A 26,375-nucleotide genomic window follows, 5' to 3' on the forward strand; every position below is an offset into this window, starting at 1 on the left:
GAAAAGCCATTTGGTACCATCTCCTCTGTTTAGTTTAAAATGTAGATGCCAGTAATTCCTAAACAGTTGCAAAATTAACCAGAAGAGCTTATCTTTGGACGCATCAATCTTTCCCTGCGTACAGGAATAAAAAAATGCAGGAATGTGGTTGAACTTCAGATGCCTTTCTGAACATAACCACCTTTACTGAAAGGCTACTCCTGCCTGTCCCACCAAGCCCTGCCCACTGGGCTGTGGAGAATGGCCACCAGCCACTCACCTGCCTGGCAGCTGAACGCTGCACAGTGAATGAGGCTGTAAAGACGCTTTAGAAACTGGAACTGCAATGCCAATTTGGAATGAAGGCTGCATGTGCAAGAGCCTGGTTTCTGAATGTTTCCATCATATCCATTTGGATTTTTCTACCTTTTCTCCTCTTTTGAACTGCCAGAGGAATAATTACCCACTAATCCCTTCACTGATACTTAGTTCCGATTCTGTCACTTACTGCCAAGAGAACCCTCGAGTTTGAAAATCCCCTAAAAGCAGGAAATCTGTGAGAAGCCAGTGGCCCAGCAGCTGAACAAGGGCAGAAAGAGACTGCACACCAGTTCACAGCATTAAAAAAGTCTGTATGAAAACCATAGCAGAACTTCTAGCAAGCAAGTCATTGACATGAAAAAGGAGCAGCAAGGAGTTAGATAAAACAAATCTTTATTTAAAGCTTTTAAATGAAACATAATGATCGTTTCCTCAGAAAAGGAAAAACTGGAAACCGAAAGACAAATGCAATACACATGAAAATTTTCTCATTCAATGGTTCTATGTGCACTTGGAGTAGATATTATTTTAATGGTTACGGAGTGTGGTAGTAGGTGCGTTGGGTATCTAGAACATACACACCATGGCAAGGTGTTGAAAGCGTGTACATCTAGGAGGCGCTGCAAAATTGCATAGGTATTTTAATTCACTATAAGCTAGTCTGTTTTATAGTCATTCCAGCTACACGTAGTCAGACAGCAAAGTAAGACTCTGCTTTTAGAAAACCTTTTTGCTATTTTAGGTATTATGAAATCATCGCATTGCTGACGATTAATTTAGCTCAAAACCAAGAGCTGTGCTTTAAAAATCAGGCAGTTAAGTTAAAGCAACATCTAATCAAAAGGGGAGACAACACCTTTTTAAGTATCACCAGCAAATTTTATATGTAGAATGTATATATATACACACACTACAGAGAGGCATTCACTTGCAGCTTTTAGTTCATCTGTGCTAGATAAAAAAAAAGAACAAAACCCACATGTTCATTTAAAACAACAAATGTTCACGTTCATTAAGTGCAATCCACTGTTAAAAGCCACCCTAAGCTAGTGTTCTGGGGACTCGCACTCTTTTTTTGCTTTACGTTGCTTGTGCAACCTTTAAATGGCAGGTGACTGCAGCTAGGGCTGGGGCTGGGACTGGGCCAGGCAGGCAGTGCCCCAGCCCAGGCCGGGAGCTGATGCTGCGGGGCCGCGGGCTCCGCTCCGGCAGGAGGCGCAGAGCGACACACGAAGGCGCTGCGTGAAGCCCGGGGGCTGCCCTGCGGGCACCCCGCCCCTGCCCCCCTGCCGGCACCGCCAGCAGCAGCGCAGCCCACAGCTCTGCCTTCTGAAGTTACGCCCTAACACAACAGCAGCTCAGATTAAGCTGGGGAAGTAAAGTTCTTCAGCCCTATATTAATCTTACTAATTTCATTTTATTCAGTTTCATTATGCTTCTAATATTTCTTCTCTCTCTTTGTAAGAACACAATTTTCTGACACGATTATTCTTGTTGACACTTTCTGTACGGATGAGGAATTGTTTTTCCCTCGCATTGAAGGGGAAAAAATCTGCCTGAAGTCTTGCCTGTGGCTTCCTACTCACACAGACATTTCTGAGACAGTGACATTGAAATGAATTTACAGCAAACAGAACTCCACAATAAAACTGCATCAAACTCTTAGAATAAATGTTCATTCGTTTTGTGGGGTTTTTTATGTAAATAGCTTTTCCTCAATTCCATCTTTGTAGCACTTTCACCCTTTCCAAATCAACCAGTGAGCTGAAGTGGCAGCCACAGCCCCCGCTCGGGATGGCATGGAACACGTTTCTCCCCGTGGGATCATGAATCAATATTCAAAGAGATCATTAATCAATACTCAAAGGGTGCTGCTCAGCAAAAAAGCATGAACCTTTGCAGCATGAAGGTACAACATCAGCAATCCAGCTACTTCTGTTTCAGTTGTGCAGGTTTTTTCAAGGACAAAAGCAGCAGAATTCATAACTACTCAATCTTTAAGACGTAGGATTAAAGGTTCTCACACTTCTGACCTTTTTGAGAAATGTTGGACACTGGAGTAAAGCAATTTTGCCACCTTTCTCGAGTGCACTTAACACTACGCGTCCTTGGGTTTAATTTCAATACTAATAGATAGCTACACAGTGAAAAAGTCATATTGAATCAAGAAGTAGGTTTACTGTACTTTATAAAAATAAATGGAAGTTCTTGTAGCATTTGTATGTAACTATTGTCTACCTGAAGAGCATGGAGGATCAGGCTAAGGAAATTACTGAACACTGAGTACTGCCACAATTCTGTCAGCTTCTGGCCATCCCTTTAACTCTTGGTCACCTGTTCAAAGGCAAAAGCAGTTCCTACCCATTACAAACTAACCTGAGCACCTCTGACCATCTTTCCAGACCCTCACCTCCGCTGTTACCAGCGCAACAAAGCAGTCAGGCAGCTTCTTGGGTACTCACGGAAATGCAAAAGTATTCCAAAGGAAAACAAACACCACCAGAACATTTTCCCTCTGCTAAAGTTGCACCAGCCTCCATCTCCATTTAATAGATGTTGTTCAGGTTCAACACAGAAGTTTTAAGCGGAGGAAAAAAGAAAACAAAGCCATAATTCTTCCTATGCCCCTCTTGATCTGAGTATAATCTGAATATTTATATTTTAATGCTACCATTTCTTAAATACTTTTACTGTGATTTACTAAGTATGCATATTTATGTATCTACACACGTACCAACAGACTAATTCAATAAATAAAAGCTCAAAACACCAACTGCAAGCACAAGAATATTTACAAACTGCAATAAATTAACAAATGTATATTAAATAAGTATCTCAAAGACCTCACCAAGTAAGAGAACTGTCAGCTTCTGTACCAAACTTCTGCTGACTTCTGTGCTGCTGCCCAAGGCCAGAGCCACATTCTGGCCTGGAAACGCACAGGCTGAACACCAGGCTGGTCACCACCCACAGCACCCATCGTGAGCATGGGTTGGGGGGTGACATGTGGAGACAGAGCCAGAGGTTTCAGCCTTTGAGACTGAAGGTCACCAGTCAGTCATGACATCAAAGTCACCATCACACTGCATCACACATGCCCCCATACCCCTGGCGTACACTTGCCTGACAGCGTCTCCTACAGGAGCCAGAATAGACAGCAATACCCATCACTCCTGTCATTTGCAAGGCATGCTCGGGGGGGGAACCCCAAACAATCCAAACAATATAGTTTTACTAGAAGTTATTAAGAATAATATTAAGCCTTATAATTCAAAACAAAGATTTGCTCTGACTCATTAATTTGGCCATAGATTCAAAAATCAAAAAATTACCAATTTCCTCAGCTTTGTATGGAGTGGAGAGTATTTCCAGAGCTGCTCTCCCCAGTGCAGGGGAAGTAGTTTTAGATCATAAAAGTGAAACGAGCATATGCTCTTAGTTTCTCTTTTGCCAGAGCAGAAAGCATTAGTGGGAGATGACACTGGTTTTGAAGAAAGATCTCTTAGCTGAGTGATTGCAATCATTGCTCTAACCACACTGGCCTTTTTAAGAGCTGAAGTATTTGTTTAAATACAGAGATCACTTAACGGGATTGGCTGGAAGAGAATACCAAGAGTGGGGTGGTATGATTTGTCTCAGCAGGAGCTATGAAAAGCTGCTCCTGTAGCACAGCACAGCAGCTGCCCAGCTCTCTCAGTGACTGCAGAGAAGGTGTCACACTGAAGCCTAAGACAAAGAAGATGATATAATGGATGAAGCTTTTGAAGAAGTCTCCATATTATCAAATGCTTCTCCTGAACAGACACATCTACAATCCAGCCGCATGTTCCAGACCGCAGTATGACCACGGTTTGGTTCTGACCTGCAGGTGCAATGAAGAGCCTTGGCAAGCTTCGCTGCACTTCAGTTTATCAAAACAAAAATAGAGAAAAATAAAGAGGAAGCAGTGTGAATTAAGGCAGGCAATAATCTATTAGAAGGACCCCTACTTGAAACATTTAAGTATCTGCCCAAAGGACTTCTCTGTCTCAGGCTGAAGGATTATCAAATCCCATGAAATTCTGCTGACCAAAGAACTGGGACTTCCAGCTACCTGCTGTTGCTTTACAAATTGCAAGGGACAAGAAATTTTCAAGTAGAAATTTGAACATATACAAGTGGGGTTTACATTTCATTTAGTTAAAACTAATTAGGTAAGACTTCAGAGATACCAGTGTGTTTTAGTAGTATTTTTCAAAAATTAGCTCAAATTTACAAACAAAACATGACTGATCCTGGTTATTGAGTCATTACCTATGAAGGCATTTAAAAACCAAGGTTTTGCCAAATCTCTTCTCTACAGCTTCATGTCCTTTTCCAAGGTAGTTCCTTCTCTTCTAGACACTTGCAGCCCTGGTTTACAGATAGTTTATACAAGAGCAAGTATTTCAGCTCTGACATGAAGGTAATTATGCCAGTAAAAGCCTTTGTGCTAGCACACAAGCATCAACAGTTTGGTAATGGTGGCATTAAGGAACCTCGGCCTGTGGAATAGTAACAAAACACAATTCCTGCATTTAGGGAACAACTCCATTCTTGGCACTCCCCCAAGTACTTACTTGCCATTTCTCTATTGAGCAGATGAGAATCAACTACCTGGAAAATTAAAAGGTGCTAAACCCATACAATTAATATTGTAACCTAGTTTTCCAAAACCATAAATAGAATTCACTAGCACAGAAACTCTCCATCTGAAAAGCAGCTCAGATGAGTAATGTAACTGTATTCTGAAGATACCTGAGCTTTCAGAAATATGCTCATGCTGCCTACTCTGAATGCACCAAAGAACTGAGTCAGTTAGTAGACTCCAGGTTTCACAAAGGTTTTGACAAAGTACAGTGAGGAGACAAGAGCTAAAAGCAGTAAAGAACAGGTCCAGTGAGACCAATTATCAGTTGCCCAAACACCCTGCAACAGATTTTCAGAAATCTGGTGCTACAAAGAAAAACAGTCTAAGCTGGAAAGACAACTGAATGTAAAAGTCTGTCTGTGTGACCTAGAACTACACAGCTCATTTGTTTCTGCATGTATAGGTGGGCTATTTTTTCCTATTTGTACTCAAGCTAACGAGTGATCAAGCTGCATGCTACATTGCTGAAGTCAAAGACAAGTGCAGAAAAAGAATGACTGTCCCCTCATAATGCCTGACTTGACATTACATAGCATTTCCTTCATTTATCTTGCCTGTTCAAGTATTTTCTCACGTTGCTAAAATGATAATCAGGATAGTGCAGATGTCCAAACCCACAGAGAATTTTAAAAACCAATTTCTCAGATGTTCGAGATAACGTTAAGACTGAACTCAGATCAGTAACTTTTCAGGGCACACACAGTCCTGGAGTTTACAAAGCAGACTCTGAAAATAAGTGACACACAAAAACCTTAATGAATTTTTACCACATCTTCCCCCTGGTAAGATCTCCTCTGTAATTTGGTTACGTGGATGAATTTTAAGATATAGGAATGAGGGAGACAATACTTTATTTATTTATTTAATTGACTTATTTGGAGGGTTCTGATTGAGCCTGGTGTCTTCACCAAGGAACCGATACTAGAATCTGGAAAAATCTACCATCTTAAGAAGAACTCACATGAATAACCTTTTCAACACATCTCTCCTCTCATAATAATTGAATTTGGGTTTTAACGTGTATATTTAATCCAGTAAAACAGCTGTCATTAACCTGTATGGAACATAAAGCACTCAAGAGAGGCAGGTAGTTTGCGGGCATTGATTATTTCTATCTAGAGGGATTTAAAATCTTCAAACTGACATGAGTATTAGGCTAACCTCTTACAACTCCTGTGCATTTATTTCAGCAATTACTTTTCACACCATATATAAAGAGTCCCAAAATATTAATTTTCCAATAAACTTACAAAAATAGTTTCTTACGCTCTTAACCCGTTTATCAAGTTGCTTTCGTGGCTTTCTAGTCAATATTCATCTAACTAAAATAAGTTAGTACAATCATTTGTATGGGCTGTCTGCAGACTGGACAGGGTTTGTTCCGCTTCTTCAGTTTCCTCGCGCATGTGAAGCATGACATGAGGTGTCCCGTTCTGCCATGCACGATGCAGCCATTTTTAGGCCTGCTCTGACAGATGACACAGGGCTCTATGCTGGTAACAGGCAGACTGGATTCCATGCTTTCCTCTTTGTCTTGCATTTCTCTCTTCTCAGGTTCTTTAAAGTCCTCCTGACTGCTACAAAACATGCTGCTAGATGTTGATGGCTGGGAATAATCTTCACTTTCCTGTGACTCAGAAATCTGTACAGCTTTATCCTCATTCTCCTCCATAGCTGGTTCTTTCTTGTCAGTCACTTTCACTTTCTTGCAGTCAGGAACATCAATACCTTCTTCAGACTTAAGTGGGAAGGAATCTTCTAATTTGCTTTTTTCCAATTTACCACTCTTCTCATCTGGAAGCCAGTCCTCACGAAGAGCCCAGCATCTGTGGCAATGTCGTGGCAGCGGAGGATTCATTTCGCTACACTGGGGACACTTCCAATAATCCTTTAGTGAATTAAAGGTTGGAATAGCTTAAGCTACTTGGAATACTTACAACTGAAGTATTCAGAGATTATAAACAATCTATTACTGCCAAAATAATAGTTATCTTGAACTATCGGCTTGTTTATAATTTTAAAATTCCATTCAGTCTTTGGCCCATTTTACGGTTCTAAATTAGTCTTGATTTTAAAAGGCTCTGATTTTCTTTTAGCGATAGATTTTGAAATAAAAATGGAAGTAGAATAAAGACTTGCTGTTTCTTATGCAACATTGAAGAAACCAAACCACACAAGTCTTCAGAGAACCTCATGACAAACTTCTTTCTGATAAAACGGTCACCATTCCCGTTATTTTCAACAACAGACTAATGACATGGAAACTATTCAAGGTTGAAGAGCCATTTAACCTGTGGGATGCTAAGCTGCTGGTGTGCAAACGGCCGGGTGAGGGCACTCTGACACTGCAGCATTACCGAGCAGAAAAACTCGGCCATTTGAAAAAAAACAAACACGGCAACGTCGCTGTCTAAGAGGTTACTTCAAACTCTACGCTGGAAACAAGCTGCTATCCCATTAAAAATACCCTTCATTTTTAAGGAGAAAGACCCTTCTTATAAATAATGCATGCCATAGCGGGAATAAAAACAAAAAACAACCCAAAACTTATTTAGAAGATTCAAAGCACTTTTTGTTTGAGTCCTGAATACCATCAGTGACATCGAAAGCTTGTAAGGCCAATTCTAATTCCTAAAAATAACATAAGTATTTCTTCAAACATAAACAGTGCTCTGTTTTAAAACAGCAGCCAGCCCTCTGTTTTACACACATAGTAAAGTCCCTTAGTCCTACAGACCATCAAGGGACTGCAACACTTCAGACAGCTTTGGATAACAGTTTTATTCAAGCTTCAACTGTAAAAAGAAAATAAAAAGATGTACTATGTTTTAATTTCAGTTCGTGCTTTTTTCATGTCTACATACTTCGCCTCAAGCTCCTGAATCTCTTTCCACACTTCAAGAATGCTCTCACAGAATTCAGAAAAAGCCTCAAAATCTTTTGATTTTACAGTGCTGGTCTGAAAACAGGTTTGCCTTCATACCTGTACGTTACAGATTTCTTCATTCAGATTAGACAATAAAACTAGATCTTACAACTCATACGAAGAATTTTTTAAATACACATTACTACAGTTTTGGGTTTGTTTGGTTGTTTTTGCATTATGTACAAAAAGTCAGACTTAGGCTCCAAATAGTTTTCTTCAACAGCAAAACCGTAAGTTAGTGTGAGGGTTTTTTAACAGACTAGGAAGCTTACTAATTTAAATAAAATAAAGATTTCTTAGTAAACATATGTTTAATAACTAAAATATTACCTTGAAATCTTCAAGCACACCAGAAAAACTTAATTCTTAAAAAAAAAAATCACTGGTAGCAATTGAACTCTTCTACACCCCTTGATCTGCTCTGCCAGCTCACCCAATTTTTCCACTCAAGTTTTTACTTACAGCTAGAGAAATCTCTGGATCTTCATCAAATGAATCAGCATCACTGTCTTCATCCTGGTAAAAAGTCAGCTGATACACCTGGTTTAAGTAAAAAAAAAAACCAACAACAAACCAAAAAACTGATGTCATTGTTTTTTGGTAATCAGTTAAAATTCCGATAGATTTTAACCTGTTGGATTTTCTGATAAATTTTTAAACACATGTTAAGCTAGCAAGCAAGTCCACAAAATCCAGTGACTGGTTTTGGGGGACAAGTATTCTCTTCACACTTTTAACACAGAGTTTGAAGAAAAACAGACAGGTCAGACAGAAGGTACCACTTTCTAGGATAGAGGTGATCCTTCCCTCCACTCAGCACTACCGAGGCCACACCTGGAGCACTGTCCAGCTCTGGACTCCCCAGTACATTTGAGAGGTGAAGCTATTCGAGAAAAGTCCAGCAAAGGGCCACTAAGATTATTAAGGGATCAGAGGAGCTTTCACACAAGGAAAGGCTGAGAGAGCTGGGACTGTTCAGCCTGGAAAAGAGAAAGCTCAGGGCAGTCTTATCAACGTGTATAAAAATCTGAGAGGAGGGTGTAGAGAAGACAAAATCAGTCTCTTCAGTGATGTCCAGCAACAGGACAAGAGGCAACTGCTATCAATAAAAAACAAAGGACGTTCTGTCTGAACATCAGGAGACACTTTTCTACTGTGAGGGCAACCAAGCAACTGGCACAGGTTGCCCTAAGCAGCCGTGGAGCCTCAAAAAAGCTGTGGAGATACTAAAAAGTCATCTGGATATGGCTCTGGGCAACCAGCTCTGCTTGAGCAACGTGGGGTGGGTAAGATCACCTCCAGAGGCCCCTTCCAATCCCAACAGTTCTTCAGTTTTCAACACTGCTGTTGGGTGCAGGGGCAGGCCTCAATCCTTTCTTCCTCCAAATCACTGTCTTACCTCATGTCCAGCTCTGCAGCACTACAACCTGGTGTACATCAGTACAGTCAGTCCCTTTCAGCCTCTCAAGAATCATCTATGTTCCTGGTAAATTCTGCCTCTGCTACTTACCTAACCTTGCTATGAGCTGGTTCATCTCTTTGAAGCAAGTAAACTAACCCAGAAAAAAAAAAAAAATTCCCACTTCATTCTTGACATTCCAGATCTCTTGAAAATTATGGTAAGCCCAATTTTACTATCTTCTTGCCTCCTAATTAAAATTTTTTAAATTGTGTTTCAGCATTTCTATGAATCATTTATACTCATGTAGGCAAATGATTCAGAAATATCCCTTTGCAGAGAGTTACTAGGAAAGTTTTCATTCAGTTGCCTAAGCTCAAAATACACTTCCCTAATTAAAAATACAGAAATAGACTCACATATATACACTGCCAGTGACTCCAACAGTCCAAGAGACAGACTCTTCCAGACTGTGACAAGTCTGTTTCAGAGCCTGTGGAAAGTCTTAGCACGATTCCAGTTACTGCCCAGTGAGTGCATTAACAGTGTCCCAACTGCACAAGCATGTAATTTGATTTAATGAACTACTGTGTGCAGTTTGTGACATAACACATGCAGTCCTGAAATACACCTGAAACGTATTTCACCTGTGTGAAACACTTCTTGTTGGAATCTCAGCATAAAGTATTCCTATAAGTTTCCCTCCCACCTCAGTCAAAAAATCCTAAACAAATCAAATATGTACCTCATCATCTTCATCTGTGAGCTCCTGTCCTTCTTCATTATGGCTATAATCTTCTGAATAAATAGACTCAACTTCAAACTCTACACTGAACTGGTCTGAAACAGAACTGTGGTCAAACCAATCGGAGTTTTCGCTTAGTGAACTGGCATCAAGATCCTGAAAGAGAAAAAAAAGTCCGTGTTCAACCTCACCAGTCCAAATCTGTAACCATTACTGTTAAGATAGCTCATAAAACTGAAATACTCAGTTTAATAGCTATAGAAAAATGAGACCAGCTGCTGTTACACAGAACATCTTTTACAAGACAAATTATAGAAAGGTAAAAACAAAGCTAAATCTGAAAGCCTTTTGTTGGCTCTGTAGTAAGAGGCTGCAGTCAACCTACAGCCATCTTGAAGACTGCAGCTACTCTTACACAAAGACACTCCTAAAACATCAAAGAACAGATGCAAGAACATGCTGTCGTTTGGCTGTGTCATTGAATTCTCTATTCTCATCAACTGTGTTAACCTTAATTTGAAACAGTGGCTAAACAACTATAAAGCAGCAAGAGTGAAGATACATCAGTAGTTGTCAATCCAGAATACAGTATAAGACTAGAAGTACTGGTAGTTCAGCTCTTTGCGACTTAACCCAACCACAGATAATTTGCCTTGGTGCTTGTTGAAAACAACAATAAAAATTAATAACAGCCTGGAAAATGAATACAGCATTACCATCAGGGCACTAGTAGGTACACTCATCAAAGCTGCACCACAACTACCAACTATTCTGAATTACAGAATGTCCATGACTGCTTTTCTTCTCTTACCATTCTACAAAATACTTCTTTTAAAACACAAAATCTATCTGGCATTTTTTTCAATACTGTGCCAAGCAGTCAGAACCTGTTTCTAAAAGAATATTCCAAGTTAATACTTAAAAAAAATTTACTTCAGCTTTTCAGCAGATCTATGAAAGAACCCACTCCACCCACCCACCAACTTTTCTTCCAGCCTCTTTTCTTTCCTCAGACACCACTGAAGGCACTTTTAACTAAAAATATGATGTTTTAAGAGGCATATCTACACTTGTACCACAAAGAAATATATTTTGACTTACAGGAATGGAAAGAGAATCTGTGGAATCACTGCTGCTGCTTCTATCGCGGCACAGACCACTGACAACACACCATGAGAGACTTTCATCAAACGTCAATGAAATGCTGTCTGACTTGTGTCGTTTTCTTCGATCACTATGCAGATCATCTGAAGAATTTTCTTCTGGGCACATTCAAGAATTTTTATTACTCCAAAAACATCTATGCAATGTGCAGTTTTGAATATTCTAACAGAAGCTTAAAAGTATAATTTACTTATACAGGAATTTAAGAAAAATAAAGTTATTCAGTATTATTTTATGGGGAAAAAAGGCACCAAAAGCTTATTAAAGTAACACACAGTAATACTAAGAAACGTGGAAAATGTGAAATATTATTGAAACCAGGGGCTGACTTTCCCCACTTGCCCCATCAGCACTGTTTGTAAATGGCAGTCTCCCCATGCAGAAAATAAAATAATTTAAAATTTGGAAGCATTTTTACTCCATTTCACACACGTTAAACCTTTCTCAATTTCGAGAATTGTGCTAGCTCCCTCTACAGTCAATAGACAGAAAGGCACTTCCAGAGGGCTTCTGATTCCACTCCAGAATTTACAGGGAGACAGCACAACTTAGGTCCCGGGTTACATACATACAAAGTACCTCACGCTAAGCAAGTTAAGTTCAGGTTCAAGTTTCAGACAGCTCAACAAATTTACAGCTAATAGTTGCACTATATGCAATTGTATTTACTCAGCAGGATTTCTGTAACAAACCGTTATGACTTTCACCACACACTAGCCAGAAAATCTTCAAGGCATACCATGTAAAAATTGACCTCTGAAAGCATTGCTTTAATCTGTGCTTATTATAAATGCTTGAAGGCAAAAAGACAATGCTTTTTAAATATGTGTTTTGAAACAACCATGTACAGCAGCCTGTGGAGTAGGGGGACAGCATTTTAGGGGTAGGCAAGTAAAAATTCAGCTCCACTGACTTTTGAGTGTTTGGTTAGACGCAATTTTATTTAAAAAGGCATTTCAAAGTCAGTATGTAAGTGCAGCGGAGTGAAACTTCCCAAGAGGCCTCACAACTTGGCCCAGAAGACCTCAGTAAGAGCCTGCTGCCCCCTTCAGGTGCCTTTTGCACCCACCCTCTATTGCCCAGCTTCTGCCCTGCCTTGCAAAACACACCCTGATACTCTACGAGTCTTCAAGTCTTGAATCTTTCATTGCAAAAGAAAAGAGAACAAAACACTTGTACATACTTTGAGACTTCTCTTACTTTCCCTTGGTGCTTCTTGGCTCAGCCCCTCTCTTTTCTTTTTCCGCCCTGAGAGCCCCACCAAATTTGGTGCCCCCAGGCCCAAGGGTTGCTCCTGTCCATCGTTGTCCTCATTTAGTTGTCATGGCTCCATGCCGTACTGATACTGTACCACCACAAGGTGTCTATACACTATAAGAGCGGCTCCAAAGGAGCCGCTACCATCCCAATTTAACAAGAATAGTGGTTTAAAAGGAAGATTTCCTATAAATTAGAAAGAAAGTGTATATAAAAACACTATATTAAAAGAACTTTTAAGGTTGTAACAAACTAATAAATGGATGCAAAGACAAGAGTTAATAATCAAACCTACAATACGTAAGCACAACACAAGACCTTACATGGTCTGGGTCACGCCTAAATATTACAGGTTGTGACACTTAACTGAGACTTTCCATCCTTTCACCAGTTTTTGTTACAACATTAAAAAGTTCTTTTAGTTTAGTGCAAACTGCTCAGCAACACAGCACAGTTTTTGGACTAACAGTGGCCTATAATGAACACAAAAAAACACTACACAAAAGCTGATTCTGAGCAACTGAAAAGAAGGAAGTTCTATGCAGCAACAGAAGGTCATCACTGGCCAGGTAATTACAACCACCAAGTCATGTGGTAGCAGAAGTTGAGCGATGGAACAAACTAATGTAAGAAATTCCATCAAATAGTATTTAAGTAGAACTACAGAGAACACTTCCATTGAAGAATTTACTCAGGTTTATGCTCATCTGCTTGTTATGCGCTTGTAATTGGAATAAATATTCCAGATTTTTTAAATGTATTTGCCGGTAATTATTGACAAATACAATGCTCAAGTCACCAGACTCTTTTTTTAAAAAGTGCTTAAGGAATGGTCAAGTACCTGAATGTATCATTACTACCAGACCTTTAATGTCTTTGCCAGCAACTAAAATTCAGTGAAAACTGGGTTTAGAGAGCAAACAAAACCTAAAATTTTGTGGCTGTCTACAGAGGGAACCAAAATGAATTTATTTACATCAGTCTGTTACAAACAAAACTGTTCTCTTCATGTTATCACTCATCACCATGTGGAGTAATACAACTGATTTAAGTCCTGCTGATGTGAACAGGTTTAAGAGATCTCTGAACAAATTATTCCATCATCTTACTAACGGTTCTAGAGATCCAAACTGTGACGTGACACTGGAGCAATGCAAGGAAATGTGTGTTTCTTCCAGACTGAACATTGTGGTTTAGATAAGCAGAGAAACATGAATAGTATTGTCAGCATATTTCAAGGTCAGTAAAGCAACAGGACGCTACTGAAACCTCCGCATCATAAATCTGCACATACCAGATTCACTGTGTGTTCTCCTCCTAGAAGATGTAGTTGGTCGGGAAGTCACGTTTGATGAAGTCTGCTTCTCTTCTAACTCTTGCATAGACTCCTGGTTAACAGAAATACTGAGTAAGCTTGAGTATGAATATGAAGTAAAAGGCTAGAATCAACTAATTGCATCTAAACCATTTACACTGTCATGCCAAACTAAACAGAACTTACATCTCAGAACATTTGTTAAAAAAAATAAAATTAATAAATCACCTTTAGAACATTTTCTTCAAGTTGAAATCTGGCATCATCCTCAGGAGTGTCAGGAAGCCTGGAGTCTGAAATAAAACAAAAAAAATAAGCAATGCAACACAGCAGAAAGACAATTTTAGGCTTAAAAACAGAGTAAAAGCAAGGGAGAGAAGTTAACATTTACAAAGTTAATCATAAACTTAAAATCCAGACATATAGTAGCAATGAGAAAAAAAACAACCCTGTTCTGTTGCTTTTCAGGTGTGTACAGCACTTTCCCTATAACATTACTGAAGTGGGAAAGTGTGGAGGAAGAAGAAATCTTGCCCACAAAGAAGCTCAGGATTTTATTATAAGCACCTTCAAATGCAGGCTATGCATTAGTCGGGATTCTGCAGATATGAAAGAATAGGCAGGAAATATTTTACACTTCTTCCTCTCCAAAGTACATTCTACCAGGTATTTTACATCTTACAGAAAGAATGAATTAAAAAGTCATTAAAGAGAAGAAGAAGTAAAAAAAATTAATTATATATGCTTACTACCAGACTGACCCTGAATTAAGAAACTATCATCCAATAAAGGAATTCGAGAGGCAATTTAAGTTTGCAAGCATCACAGTAAGGGCTAATAAAGAGAGCATGTTTCCCATCTTCAGCAGCTGAACACTTGCCTTTAGAAGAATTAGAAACAAAGGGCATCAGAATATGGATTTAGAAGCCAATTTACAAAATTGCTTCCACTGTTTAAATTCTGCTATATTGAGCATCTTTATACTGCAGGACTGTATGTAACAATTCTCTATTTATGAAGTGACTATCCACAAAGATACCAAAAGCTATTTTTTCAAGTACACAGACCTTCTAAAAGGGGATTCAGTGTAGCTGAGGGTGACCAGTTCTAAATGTATTCCATGTTCAGTTTTGAAAATTAGAACACTAACAGAAAGAATAAAAAGCATTTGCCCTGATTTCATTGCTGGCAAAAAGTTCAAGAAGCTGTTTTTTAATGTATTTTTTTTAATGTTCTTGAGGACTTTATATGTAAGAAATACAAGCAAATTACTGATTTCTTAAGTAAGTCCTCTTTGTGTGCAGCTCTGGCTGTGCTTGTTCTGGTTCTAGTCTGGCAAAACTACATAACTGCAGTTCAGATTTTTTTTTTCTCCCCCAAATGAAACAGTGTTTGCTCTGATTCACTACTCATGGTCACTCTGGACAGTAGCGTGTAAAGCCAAATAGCTAACTATAGAATTAAGTTATCACTACATGCAAGATGCATTAATTTAAGCTCTATTTTCCCTACTGTTATTTCCCAAAACAAAAGTCCTCCCAGACTAGCTTACCTTGTTGATTGACTGCTAGCAGATTTCTCGAAATCATTGAATATAGTCTCCTTATATGGGAATAAAGATACGTTTAATGTTAACTACATGTAATTCTAAAAGATAGCTTACCATCTTTAAAGATGCAAAGAGTTTAAAAAGGCCATACGTATTATGTTCGCCGCTATTTCACAATCAGACTCTCAGAAAAAAATCCCATTTTACCTGTGTTCTTTTACTGAAAAGCTTGTTACTTCAAATAAATCCCCCAGGAGATCATTTGCACAGTGTACAATATGTTGCTGTTTTTCATCATATAATTGTTTAGACATAATATATTGTCCAAGATAGAACATTACCTGTAAAATAAACAACATATACAGACATTAAATACTCCTGTTCTATTGTTTCAAGTTTAAGAGAAAACACGTTAAATTAATTGACATTTGCTCTTCCCACTTTGCTTGCCTAAAACTCCCTTTGAGCTACGATTTCCATCTAAGTACTCTTCTTAAGTTCTCTTCTAACTGCCAGGCAGTTTTGTTCAGAATTTGAAAAACTTGCTAAACACCACCTAACAAGTCAGAAGGAGAAAAAAACCAGTACCTGGTTTCAATACCTTCTAGAAAAGCTGTGAACTACGATGCCCTCCATCCACTCAAAAGAGCAGTCTGTCTGTATTCACTGTAATCAAGCTTTAGTGATTAAAAGTTCTCACCTCCTTCATAGTAAAAGTGTCCTTTTCTGCACCAGCTAACTTTAACAACTTCAAAAATAGGGGCTTTGGTTTAACCTATGTGGGAAAGAAGAAAAACAGTAAGCACTAATTTACACAGGTTGGCTTTCTCCTTCTGTATTCATCTGATATCCAAACACGCAATTACATTTAGACCTCCATCTGTGTTCAAGTTTTTTCTTTGCAAAGTTAAACTCAGAATAACACTAACTCAATCCTACTAAACTTCACATACACTGTACATCTTATCTCAGCCCCTAATATTTCACTGGTACATACAGACTCCTCGATTTGAGGTACAGGATTCATTCAGCATTCCAAGTAAAGGGCTGGGTTCTGAGGATTCAGCTTCACGCCTTAAGTCATTACAGTGACCCCTAAAGGGGGAAGGAGGGAGGGAGGTAAAAGGAATCTTTGTGACTGTCTGTCAGGTTCAGAGTGCAAGTCACAAAACAAAACGCTGCTTCACCTCTTTCCTTGTGTCTTCCTGAGACAGTTTCTGAGGCTGCGGGTTCGCATTTACCAGACGAGCTGCTTTACCTCTGAAGGCTTTTCTTAGCTGTGATAAGCACACCCTGTTCTTCCCATTGTATTTCAATCACACCTGCCTCCACAATGCCATCCCACCCACTGTGCCAGCAGCTGTATCTGCAGCCAGTGTCCGGCAACTTTTGAGGCAGAGGACAGAAAAAAATTCCAACAAACAAACAAACAAAATAACTTCCCCCCGGGTCTTTTTTTCGGTTAGTTTGTTTCCTTTCCAGCCAGACCAGTGTCCTGATCCCATTCACTGCACTGATTCCACAAACACCTGTGCCAGTTCCAGTGCAGGAAATGAGAACAAGCTGCAGGGGCTGTCACAACTGCAGAGAAAACGTCTGCGGAGCCACTGTCAGCTCCCAGTGCAGTAGTATATTGCCACTTGAACAACAGAATAACCATTCTAAGGACAGACTAATATTTAGGCTTCCTAATATATTCCCTAAAATAAATTTTAAAAATAGATAAAAGAAACACTTTATGGCAAGGCGTGAATAAACTATCACAAGACAAGAAATAAATCCTTAAGGGAAGTGGGTGAAACTTCCCTACATTCCATTTCAAAAATACCCTAAATCCACCGTTAAGTTTTAGTGCATTAATACACTAGTCACAGATGAAATAACAAACTTATGAACAAAGTTAGATGCCTATTCACCCCTTCCTATGTGCTGCATTATTTAGAGCATGAAGCATATATTAGTTTCATAAAGGAAGCGAACAGTAACTTCTTAAAACTCCTAAGGACAGCTGAGCATAGGAAGGCAAAGCACGGTTTCAGATCTCTGAACCCACAACTAGATCCACGGGTTCAGCTCCTTTTACTCCTCAGCCCTCTCCCCGACTCCTGCAAGTATGAAGCTGCTCTGCCACGCGGATGTGACAGCAGACGGTAGCATCACATTGCGACGACTTGAAAAAATGAGAACAAAAAAAAAAAAATCAAATTTGAACGGTCTGCTGTTCTGTTGCTTCGCTTTTTTGAAGTCCTGCTATCAGTACACACTTTTAAGCGTTACCCTTCTTAAAAAACTAATCCAGTTCAACCGTCATTCTACACATGCCGGTTTTAACTCACGTCTCAGTTATAAGTCATGGGTTTCCATCCTCAGAAAAACAGAGGTGGAAAGTCACGACAGAACTGTCACTGCATAACAGAAACCCGGGATATGCAAAGCCTTAAACATAAACGAAGACTGTTACTACAACTCCCTGACGAATTCCAATAGAGGAGAAAGTGCAAACGCCAAACTCGAACATCTTCAGTTGTAATGACAAATTGTTTCACAAGCAGTCTTACGTGCCAAATTCTTAAACCTTCGGTTGTAATGATCACCGTAAGTCTCCAGGAAAGAGTCTAGACCTAAAACCATCACCCTCAGGTCTCAACCCGGAATGCAGAGAGATTTGCTTCACAATGACAAGATCAAAGAGAGACCATCTCCGCCGGATTTCCTAGCATTCCTCTCACCATTGCTCGCTGAGCAAAGCGGCCTTGCAACACTAGCAGCTAAAATTCTGCAAAAAGCACTAAAAACTCCCGCGTCCAAAAGAGCTACTGACCAGCGTCTCTTGCTCCGAAGCGGTGACAGAAGAGGCATCCGTCAGGGAGGACATCTTGGTATTGCACATTTGCCTGCAACGGAGCAGAGAACCACCTGAAGAGGCAGAACGCTGCTGCAGAGCCCGGGCTCCCCGCGGGCAGGACGCGCCGGGCAGCGCCGCTCTCCGCGACCCGGGGCTGCAGCCGCCAGCCCGGCAGCGCCCGCTCACCTCGCTGCCCGCGCCCAGCCCACACGCCGGGCTCCGGCAGGGGGTATCTGGGCCGAGCCGGGCCGGGCCGGACCGGGCCTTATATAGCACCGCCAGGAGGGGGCAAGTCGGGGCTTAGCTCCTGCGCCGGCCGCGGCCCGACATGCCTGAGCATGACCGGAGCGGCGGCTCCGCGGGGGGCGGCGCTGACTCACCCAGGCCGCCAGCAGCGGAGGGGCGGCGGCCGGAGCGACGGCCCCGGCTTCGCGCCCTTCCCCTCCCCTCCCCGTGCAGCACCAGCCTCCCCGTGCCCCCCGGAGGAGCAGCCCGGCGCTCCCCTCCGCGCCCGGCGGGCCCCGCCGCGCCGCAGCCGCCCCTCCCCCAGCGCCGCGGCCGCCGTGCGCGAAGAGCCAGCCCCGAGCCTCCCTCGGCCCCTGCCCCCGGGCCCGCCGGGCCCGCCACGCACCAGCAGCCTGGCCCGCTGCGCTGCGCTGCCCGGCCCGCGGCGGGAGGACGGGCCCCGCCGCCCCTACCGCGCCGCGGCGCGATCCCGGCCCCGCGCCGCCATGTTGGCCGCCGCGGGTCTCCCCAGCGCCCCCCAGGGGCCCGGCCCGGGGAGCGGGGCCCGGCCCGGCCCGGCCCGGCCCGGCTGCCGCCTCTGCAGGCCGCGTGTCGCCGTGGCCGTGCTCCCGGGGTGTTCTGGCGGCCGCGGTTACGGCCGCTCCACAAAAAAAGCGTCGGGTTGTGGCAAACAAAACGTGTTGGGGCTTGTGGACGTGAAAGCGTTCGGGGAGACGGTGCTGGAAGAGCGGAGCTTGTTGCTAGCAGCCTGAAAGACTAAAATCTGCGCTGCAGATCCTCACTTGCACCACAAACTAAACCCAAACCAACAAGCAGCCCTCGGTTGCAGGCCGGAGTTGGACGCAGCCCTCAGCCAGCCGGCAGCTCGAGGCCTCCCCTGGTGCAGCCTCTGCTCCCCCGGGCTCCTCCACAGCCATTCCGAAACTCCAGACCTCGCTTGGGGATCAACAGCCTCGAAACGTCCGATGGCGACCTTGTAAATCTAGCTGCAGCCAGTGCTCGTGATGGAAAACACGACAGTTTATTTTGAGGTTAGCAAAGGCAGACGCTCTTGCTTATAGTCCACATAAATTCTGAGACACAACAATAAAAGTGTTGCTTGCCTGACTAATAGGTAATGACATCTTTGGATACTAGTTTGATTTGCAATGCTCGTTTGTGCCTCTTAATTTGTTTCTTCACCGGTGTTTTAAGAGAGAAAACTAAGAGAAAACTTTGCATCCAAAGAGAATTGGATGCCATCATATTGTCCTATATTCCTGTCATATCCCATTCTATAATTCTTAATATATTTTAAGTATAGGATGTTTGAAAGTATGTTATTTTGATAGGTACTTGTTACTTTGATAGGTACTTATTAATTCCTACACCTAAACTACAACTGGTTAGTTTTCAGTTGACTCCCTAATTATCAGGTTTTTTTCTTTGCCCATGGTGACATTTTAAAATTTTATTTGTGTAGTGAAAAGATTTGTTAGAGAACATGAGCACTGCAGATAGTGTTTGAAGATACGCTAGAGCAGAGTGAGCATAATGCTAATTTTCCATGGCAACTAACTTGTCCAAACAAGCAGTGGATAACTGCCTGGACTTGTCCTTTGGCCAAATATAGATTCTCAGCAACCACGGCACCTTGTAAATATTCCAGCAATGTTTTAAATCTAGATATTTGCGTGATGACGGATTTTCAAGATGAGCTTGTTAACCTTCTAGAGCATAAAGCTCAAGGTCTAGTGGGGGACAGCCAAGAAGCTGTAAGAACTACACAAAGAATGCTTACCTCCTGTTGGCACTGGAGTCTCAAGGCAAACAAATCTGGTTTAAGGGGCATGTCTTGCCACTGGCAAAGACAGATAGCTGCTAATTTCCACCCAGTACCTTAGTTCCTGAGATCCTTAGCTAGTTACCTTCATCATCAGGAGGAAAAAAAGCATTTGAAGAAAGCTTGAAGGAGCTGGGAATGTTTAGTCTGAGAAAGAGGAGGCTGAGGGGAGACCTCATCAGTCTCTCCAACTGCCTGAAAGGTCATTGTAGAGAGGCTGGTGCTGGTCTCTTCCCACGGGTAATTAGCGATAGAACAAGAGGGAATGGCTTCAAGGTGCAACAGGGCAGGTTTAGACTGGACATTAGGAAAAATGTTTTCACAGAAAGAGTGGTTAGACACTGGAATAGGCTGCCCAGGGAGGTGGTTGAGTCACCATCCCTGGATGTGTTTAAGGGTCGTTTGGATGTGGTGTTGGTGGATATGGTTTAGGGGAGAACTTTGTAGAGTAGGGATGATGGTTGGACTCAGTGATCCCAAGGGTCTTTTCCAGCCTGAATAGTTCTATGATTGCATGATTCTATGAAATCACCTATACACAAAAAAGCAGGAGGATAGAACCAAATGGCTACATTCAGTTGATGTAACATTGAACAGCAGTATTATTGATGTTCAGTCTTGATGTGGCATGAAAACTGTTTAATTCCTATACAAAATGCATTTTAGTGAACTGAAGAAAACCAAAAACAGAGAGTTTATGTAGTTCTTTCAAAAATGTATTACATTATTGAGCCTTGTCTTATGCACAGTATAGTTTTGCTAAGGCTTTGTAGAAATGAAGGTGCTTTTTAAACTAGCAATACATTTTCTGCTGACCAAGACTTCCCAGAATAGGGACTGGGACTTTCTTTTTCCACTTTTCAAGCAATAAACATCTTGTGACCCATGACTCTGAGATTAAATTTGAATTCTTTAAATAATTCCCCATACTGATTAATTAACTGCTAAGGATTAAAAAAACACCCAACAGTTTCAGTCTAGAACTTTTATCAGCCTTCAAGGACAATCTTATCTTTCAGATGGACTAATCTCAAGTCAGGGGAGGCTGTGAGTAGGTAGAACATGCTGCCTGTGCTTGCTGGGGGAGACGGGAGTGTTTTCTGCAGTGCTGTGCCACCTCTGTCCTGTTTGTCACTTGTTTGTCTCTAATACAGCATATGCTATGTCATCAACATGCATAATAATTTTCTTATGCTTGATAATTCAGGACAAGTGTAATTAAGAAGATTTACTTGAAGAGTCAGTAATAAGCTTGTATAGTTACGAGAGCTGAGTCCCCCACTATTTTAAGGTCATAAAAATAAAAGGAGACGACCACTATGGCAAGCCCCTGCCTGTGTATTTTATTTATAATGCTACAGAAAATACCTGCAGCAGACATAGCCCAGCTGCCTTAACTGGAGAGATACGCTTTACTTTGTGGTTAACTAATATGGTATGAGACCATTTTAAATATAAATTTGTTGCTAACTGTAGACATTTCATTGTTTAATGCTTGCAAGCTAAATTCTTTTCTGAGTTGGATCTGGTCTACCTAAAAGAGCATATGCCAGAGGAAAGATGGGTTGCTGTGCTGCAGGGGTGCCCAACTCAAATGAACAGATGGGCTGTTAAAGACAAAAATTTCAGATTTTTGTTCCTTGCTGTATTTTTTTATCTTTTTTTTCCTCCAAAATGTCCTACTTACCCTTCCCTGGCTGCTGCCTCTTCAGCATCCAGCATGTACATGAAATGGTCCAGAGTGCCCAGATGCTGATCAGAGCTATGGGTGGCCAGGGTTTGTCAGGTCTCATCTTCAACCTGTTTGCAGCTTCTTGGCAATCAGGTGGGTTAAACTTATGTGCTGTCTATTAGCTGCTCCCGGACAAAAAGCAAAACACAGGCTCTGGGGCCTTACACTGTGCTGATGCACCCTTTCCAAAGCCTCAGGCTGCACCTCTCTTGGTGCGACAGAAAGCTGTGAGCAGGCACGTGCTGCAGATGTCAGGCACAGCAAGAGGAGGAAAGATGCTGGGATGCAGCTGGGGCATCTGTGGCTTAGTGGGGTTTTCTGCCAGGCCTGTCTGCTGCAGCCGTGACCCCACATGGCAGGTGGTGGGTCAGCACACTTCTGTACAAACGCAGGAGAAAGAATTTTGTAGTTTCCTTGACATTCCTGTTTTGCTGTGTAAGGAAACGCACACTGATAAGAAACCCATGCGCCAGTAACAGCGTATTCGGTTCAGAGAAGTTATACTTCAAAAGCTAAAGCCTACTGTGATGTAGAGGACTCTCAGTACCACCAGCAGAAACTTCTTAGTATACATGACACCCAGATTCTACTAAATGAAAAGGGGATGCAGCCTTCCTGGGGGCAATTTTGAACAAACAGGAATGACAAGCAGGAACCAAGAGCAAGGCTCACAGCAGCAATGGGAACCCAAAGACCACACATGATACTATTGCAGCTATTTAACAGGGAACACTAAGCTGTACTTTGCTGTTAAACTTGTGTTTTTCTGGTGTGCAGGAGCTGTGGTTTTGAGCTGCTCTGCAGACTGGGTGGCACAGCAGGCATCCTGCAGCTTTACTTGTGTGTGTGTCCTGGGCTTAACTACCTCCAAGTATTTTATGGGTGGTTTAGATATGAGATCAGCAGTTTTCTACGTTTGCATAACTTCAGATTCAACCTTGTTTATTATTTGAAAAATGTAAAATTACTTCAGGTAGACTGGCAAAGATGGTCTCAAACAAAAGGTTTTTCTAGCAGCTCTCACCTCCCTCTCACAGGCACTCAGTTCAGGTTTGCCCTGCTCTTGCAAGCGTTAAGTACAAGCTGCTTCAAAACCACCTGGAGCTGGAACAATCCCACATCAGAGGACAGCAGCTCTTCTGCTTTTGTTTAGTTGGTGTGCACATTCCTTTGTGCATCTAGGAGACACTGGTGGTCTGTCTGCCCAAATCTGATTCCTATTTGGTAGCAGCTCAATCAGCCACAAGCAAAATTAAATAGAACAATAGTGTATGCCTTTTGAAGCGAGGCCAAGTAACAAAAATGTAAACCAATTATCTGGAACTTTTGCTTAGAAGTGCTCAATATCTAACACAGGATGAAATGTTCAGCTGGGTTTTTCACCTCTGGTTTTCTGTTTAATCCTTGCTTTTGGAGCACATTGAGCGATTCTAAAGGACCGAAAGGGAAAAATCTCAGTAAAAGGCTCTGCTTACTCTCAGTAGTTTTGGTTAAGAACATCACTGAGTCAAATAAACTGTTTCTTCTGTTCTTGCTAAGCAGGAGTGCCAGATTATGACCATTTCCTGCTTTACTAATCTCTACCTGTGAAAATTAAATAATGTAGTGATATCTCCTTCTATAAGAGTACTTGATTGCCTGTAATTAAATCAGAGGAGGCCTCAGTTAACAATGGTTATCTGCCTTGTTTAAGCAAACTGGGACGACCCCAATTCAGTTTAGAACTGTTCTATTCAGTATTCAGTTGTCATTCAAATGTACTATTCAGTCTAACACAAAAAACATTTCTGCTCAAGGGAGTGGCCCAGAAGGGTGTGTAGGGTGTGCACAGGCTAATAGGACTCACAGAAGGCTGAGATGTTTTTCAGAACCTCTTGAGGAAACTGTTAGAAATTAAATGTAGCGTTGTTTTTGCATCCTAGTGTTAGAAGCATCAGGGGCAATCTAGATCTAAGAGAGGCTGAGAGCAAATGTGGCATGCGGTCCAAATCCAGTCTGTTTGGGGTGCTACAGATGGACAGAACTACAGCTGATGATGAGGTCAGGCTTGCAGTACTGTTAAAGTCAGGTTGCAGTTTGGGCTCGAGGAGGGGGAGACAAAAATTGATTTGAACTGTCTGACGGTTACTTGAACTGTTTGTTACTAACAACAAAACGCAGCAGGGTGTTATATTACACGAATAGCTGGGCATGTATCTCCTAGAATTGTCCCAGCCTTCCTAACCCATTTGTCCACATCTCCCCTGTATGCTCCCATGCTTGCTTTCTACCTACCTGTAAAATAAGGAATATATCCTGTCTTTTGGAACACCAAGTTGCTATACCATCTTCCCTTGCAGACCTCTTGTGCTCTGCTCCACAATTTAATGTTTGGATGATGGAGCTGTACTGACTACTGACTGCTCTGTGACTTTACTTGACACAGAAAGAGCCATCCACTCCTGAGAAAAGCCTCAGCACCCTCTTTTTGCTAATACAGTTGGTTTTGCTTGTGAATTACAAAATTGCCTTTCTGCTGCTGTCAAATGGCTCTCTACTTTTGAGAGCACAGCTTTGTCAATGAAGCTTTTAACATACAGCTTGCAGCATGTACAGTGAAACAACAATGCTAGTAGCTAGACAAGTAGGTTGGAGTGTTAACTAGAGGTATTCCTAATGCCTGGGGTAGCCTCAACTTGAAATCTTGAAGGTTAGCATGACTAGTTTCCCTCCCAAGAGTCCCTTGCCATCACAGACATCACAGGACTATGTTATCAGTCTTGGATGTGTATTCCAAAGCTCACTTCAGAAGTAGAGTTGCTGAGGAGAGGAGTTTCCTTGAGATTAAATCTCCTCCAAATCAGATATGGATGCATATACCTCCTGAAATAAACTTATACCTTGCTAAATCATCCTTTTGAAGAGCCCTGTTGCTTTTCTGGCTAACCAATTCACATTTTTCTTTATGCCCTCTTGATTCAGATGGATCTTGACCAAATTTTGCCTCAACACCTAATTGCTGGCATGCAACTGCTTTTTGCCAAGCAAGAAGTTTTTTATAGTGTCCAGTTGCCTGCCTGTGAATTCGTACTTGTTTGAACAACATCCAAGTATGGGATATTCATGCCACTGAAACAAACTCTGTGGACTGAGGGAATAGCAGTAACATCAGCACATGTATGGGAGGGAACTGGTGCTGTTTTACTAGGAGGGGAGCTGTATCTGTGATAGTTCTATCACCTCTCTGACTTCTCTGACTGATACACAGAACTGACGTTTTGCTGATCTGGTGAAACCCGAAAAGTTTGTTATTCACAGAGAGCCTGGAGCATCTGGAATCACAGCCAGCAAATCAACCCCAACCCCACTTCAGACCCAAGCCAAAAAGAGGAATGAATCCGTGGGCTCCTAATAGTCAGTTTGCATGCACTGCATTGCTTTCTTTTGTACACCAGCCAACCAAATCACTGCTTAACTTTATGTCCAGACGGTGGTTATTCAATCCTCTTATCCTTTCCACTTCAAAATGGTGGTTGTATTTGGTCTGACTGAAAGACTATGGGAAAGAAAAGGAAGAAAAAGGCAGGTTTTCTAGATCGAGAGCCAGTGCATAGATGTACAAGAATAACAAGTTGGCACAGTAGAAAATAAATTCACCGATGAATCCCAAACAGCTACAAACTTATACCATGTTTTCCTTTCACCCAGCTGGCAAAGTCGTCTGCAAGACTGCACTTCATATCTCAAGCATATTGAGCTTTACACAGAGAACAGGCTATACTGGAGATGCAGTCATCTTTAAGCATGTGGTCTTGTGATCTTTCAGGTTTGCATAGCATAACAGATATGCGGTAAAGTTGGGTTTGTGGGGTTTTTTTAATTATTTGTTTTCAGTGGTATATTAGTGTTCCAATTTAAAAAAGACCCAAAGGGAACGAGATTTACACATGACATACAGAGGTTCTTCTTTAATTGCCCTAACATCCAGAAAGCCTAGTTATGATATAGTTGTAGCGGGTCACGCATTATACTTTCATCTTAAATGATCTTTCCTCAGATTTCTTCTTAGTAGTAGTTGGAATTGGAGGTTTTAGATTTCTGAAATATCTCAGAACTTGCATCCGTCATTTTTATTTATGGCTGATTGTGTGATTTATTTCCTCCAGTCCACATAGATATCTTTTCTGTAGTTGCATCTCCACTAAGAGCATAACTAGTCATGTTGCTCTCCATTGGCAAGAACTTGACAGGATTGCCAATGTATGTTTTCAATATGACAATCATATTAATGAATGATGAGGATGTGATGAAAGCTGTTTGTTCACTGATGTTCTTAATGGCCCTGTTTGACCTGTTCCTGCCATTGATTCTCAAGGTTTGTCCCTTGCTCTTACAAAAACTGCCTAAAACATGGAAAGCAGCTGTTG

The 26,375-nt window shown here is 41.6% G+C and overlaps 1 protein-coding gene across 3 annotated transcripts; it reads right to left on the reverse strand.

Annotated features, from left to right (window-relative positions):
* Positions 1 to 676: 676 nt before the first annotated feature.
* Positions 677 to 18,911, reverse strand: MDM2 (MDM2 proto-oncogene). Of its 3 annotated transcripts, none has more exons than XM_051626083.1 (11): positions 18,801 to 18,911; positions 18,146 to 18,218; positions 16,025 to 16,099; positions 15,532 to 15,665; positions 15,328 to 15,377; positions 14,004 to 14,068; positions 13,755 to 13,848; positions 11,141 to 11,298; positions 10,040 to 10,195; positions 8,358 to 8,435; positions 677 to 6,857 (listed from the first exon to the last, which is right to left on the reverse strand). In XM_051626083.1, exons 2-11 carry the CDS (start codon positions 18,212 to 18,214, stop codon positions 6,288 to 6,290), a joined length of 1,449 nt encoding a protein of 482 aa, XP_051482043.1. In that variant the 5' UTR covers positions 18,215 to 18,218; positions 18,801 to 18,911; the 3' UTR covers positions 677 to 6,287. The 3 variants fall into 3 exon arrangements, with proteins under 3 accessions (XP_051482043.1, XP_051482026.1, XP_051482034.1); XM_051626066.1 differs by having other exon boundaries at positions 11,141 to 11,301; XM_051626074.1 differs by lacking the exon at positions 18,801 to 18,911 and adding an exon at positions 18,356 to 18,371 and having other exon boundaries at positions 11,141 to 11,301.
* Between the last annotated feature and the right edge of the window lie 7,464 nt (positions 18,912 to 26,375).

Source organism: Apus apus, chromosome 1 (assembly GCF_020740795.1).
Source record: "Apus apus isolate bApuApu2 chromosome 1, bApuApu2.pri.cur, whole genome shotgun sequence".
Lineage (NCBI taxonomy): Eukaryota > Metazoa > Chordata > Aves > Apodiformes > Apodidae > Apus > Apus apus.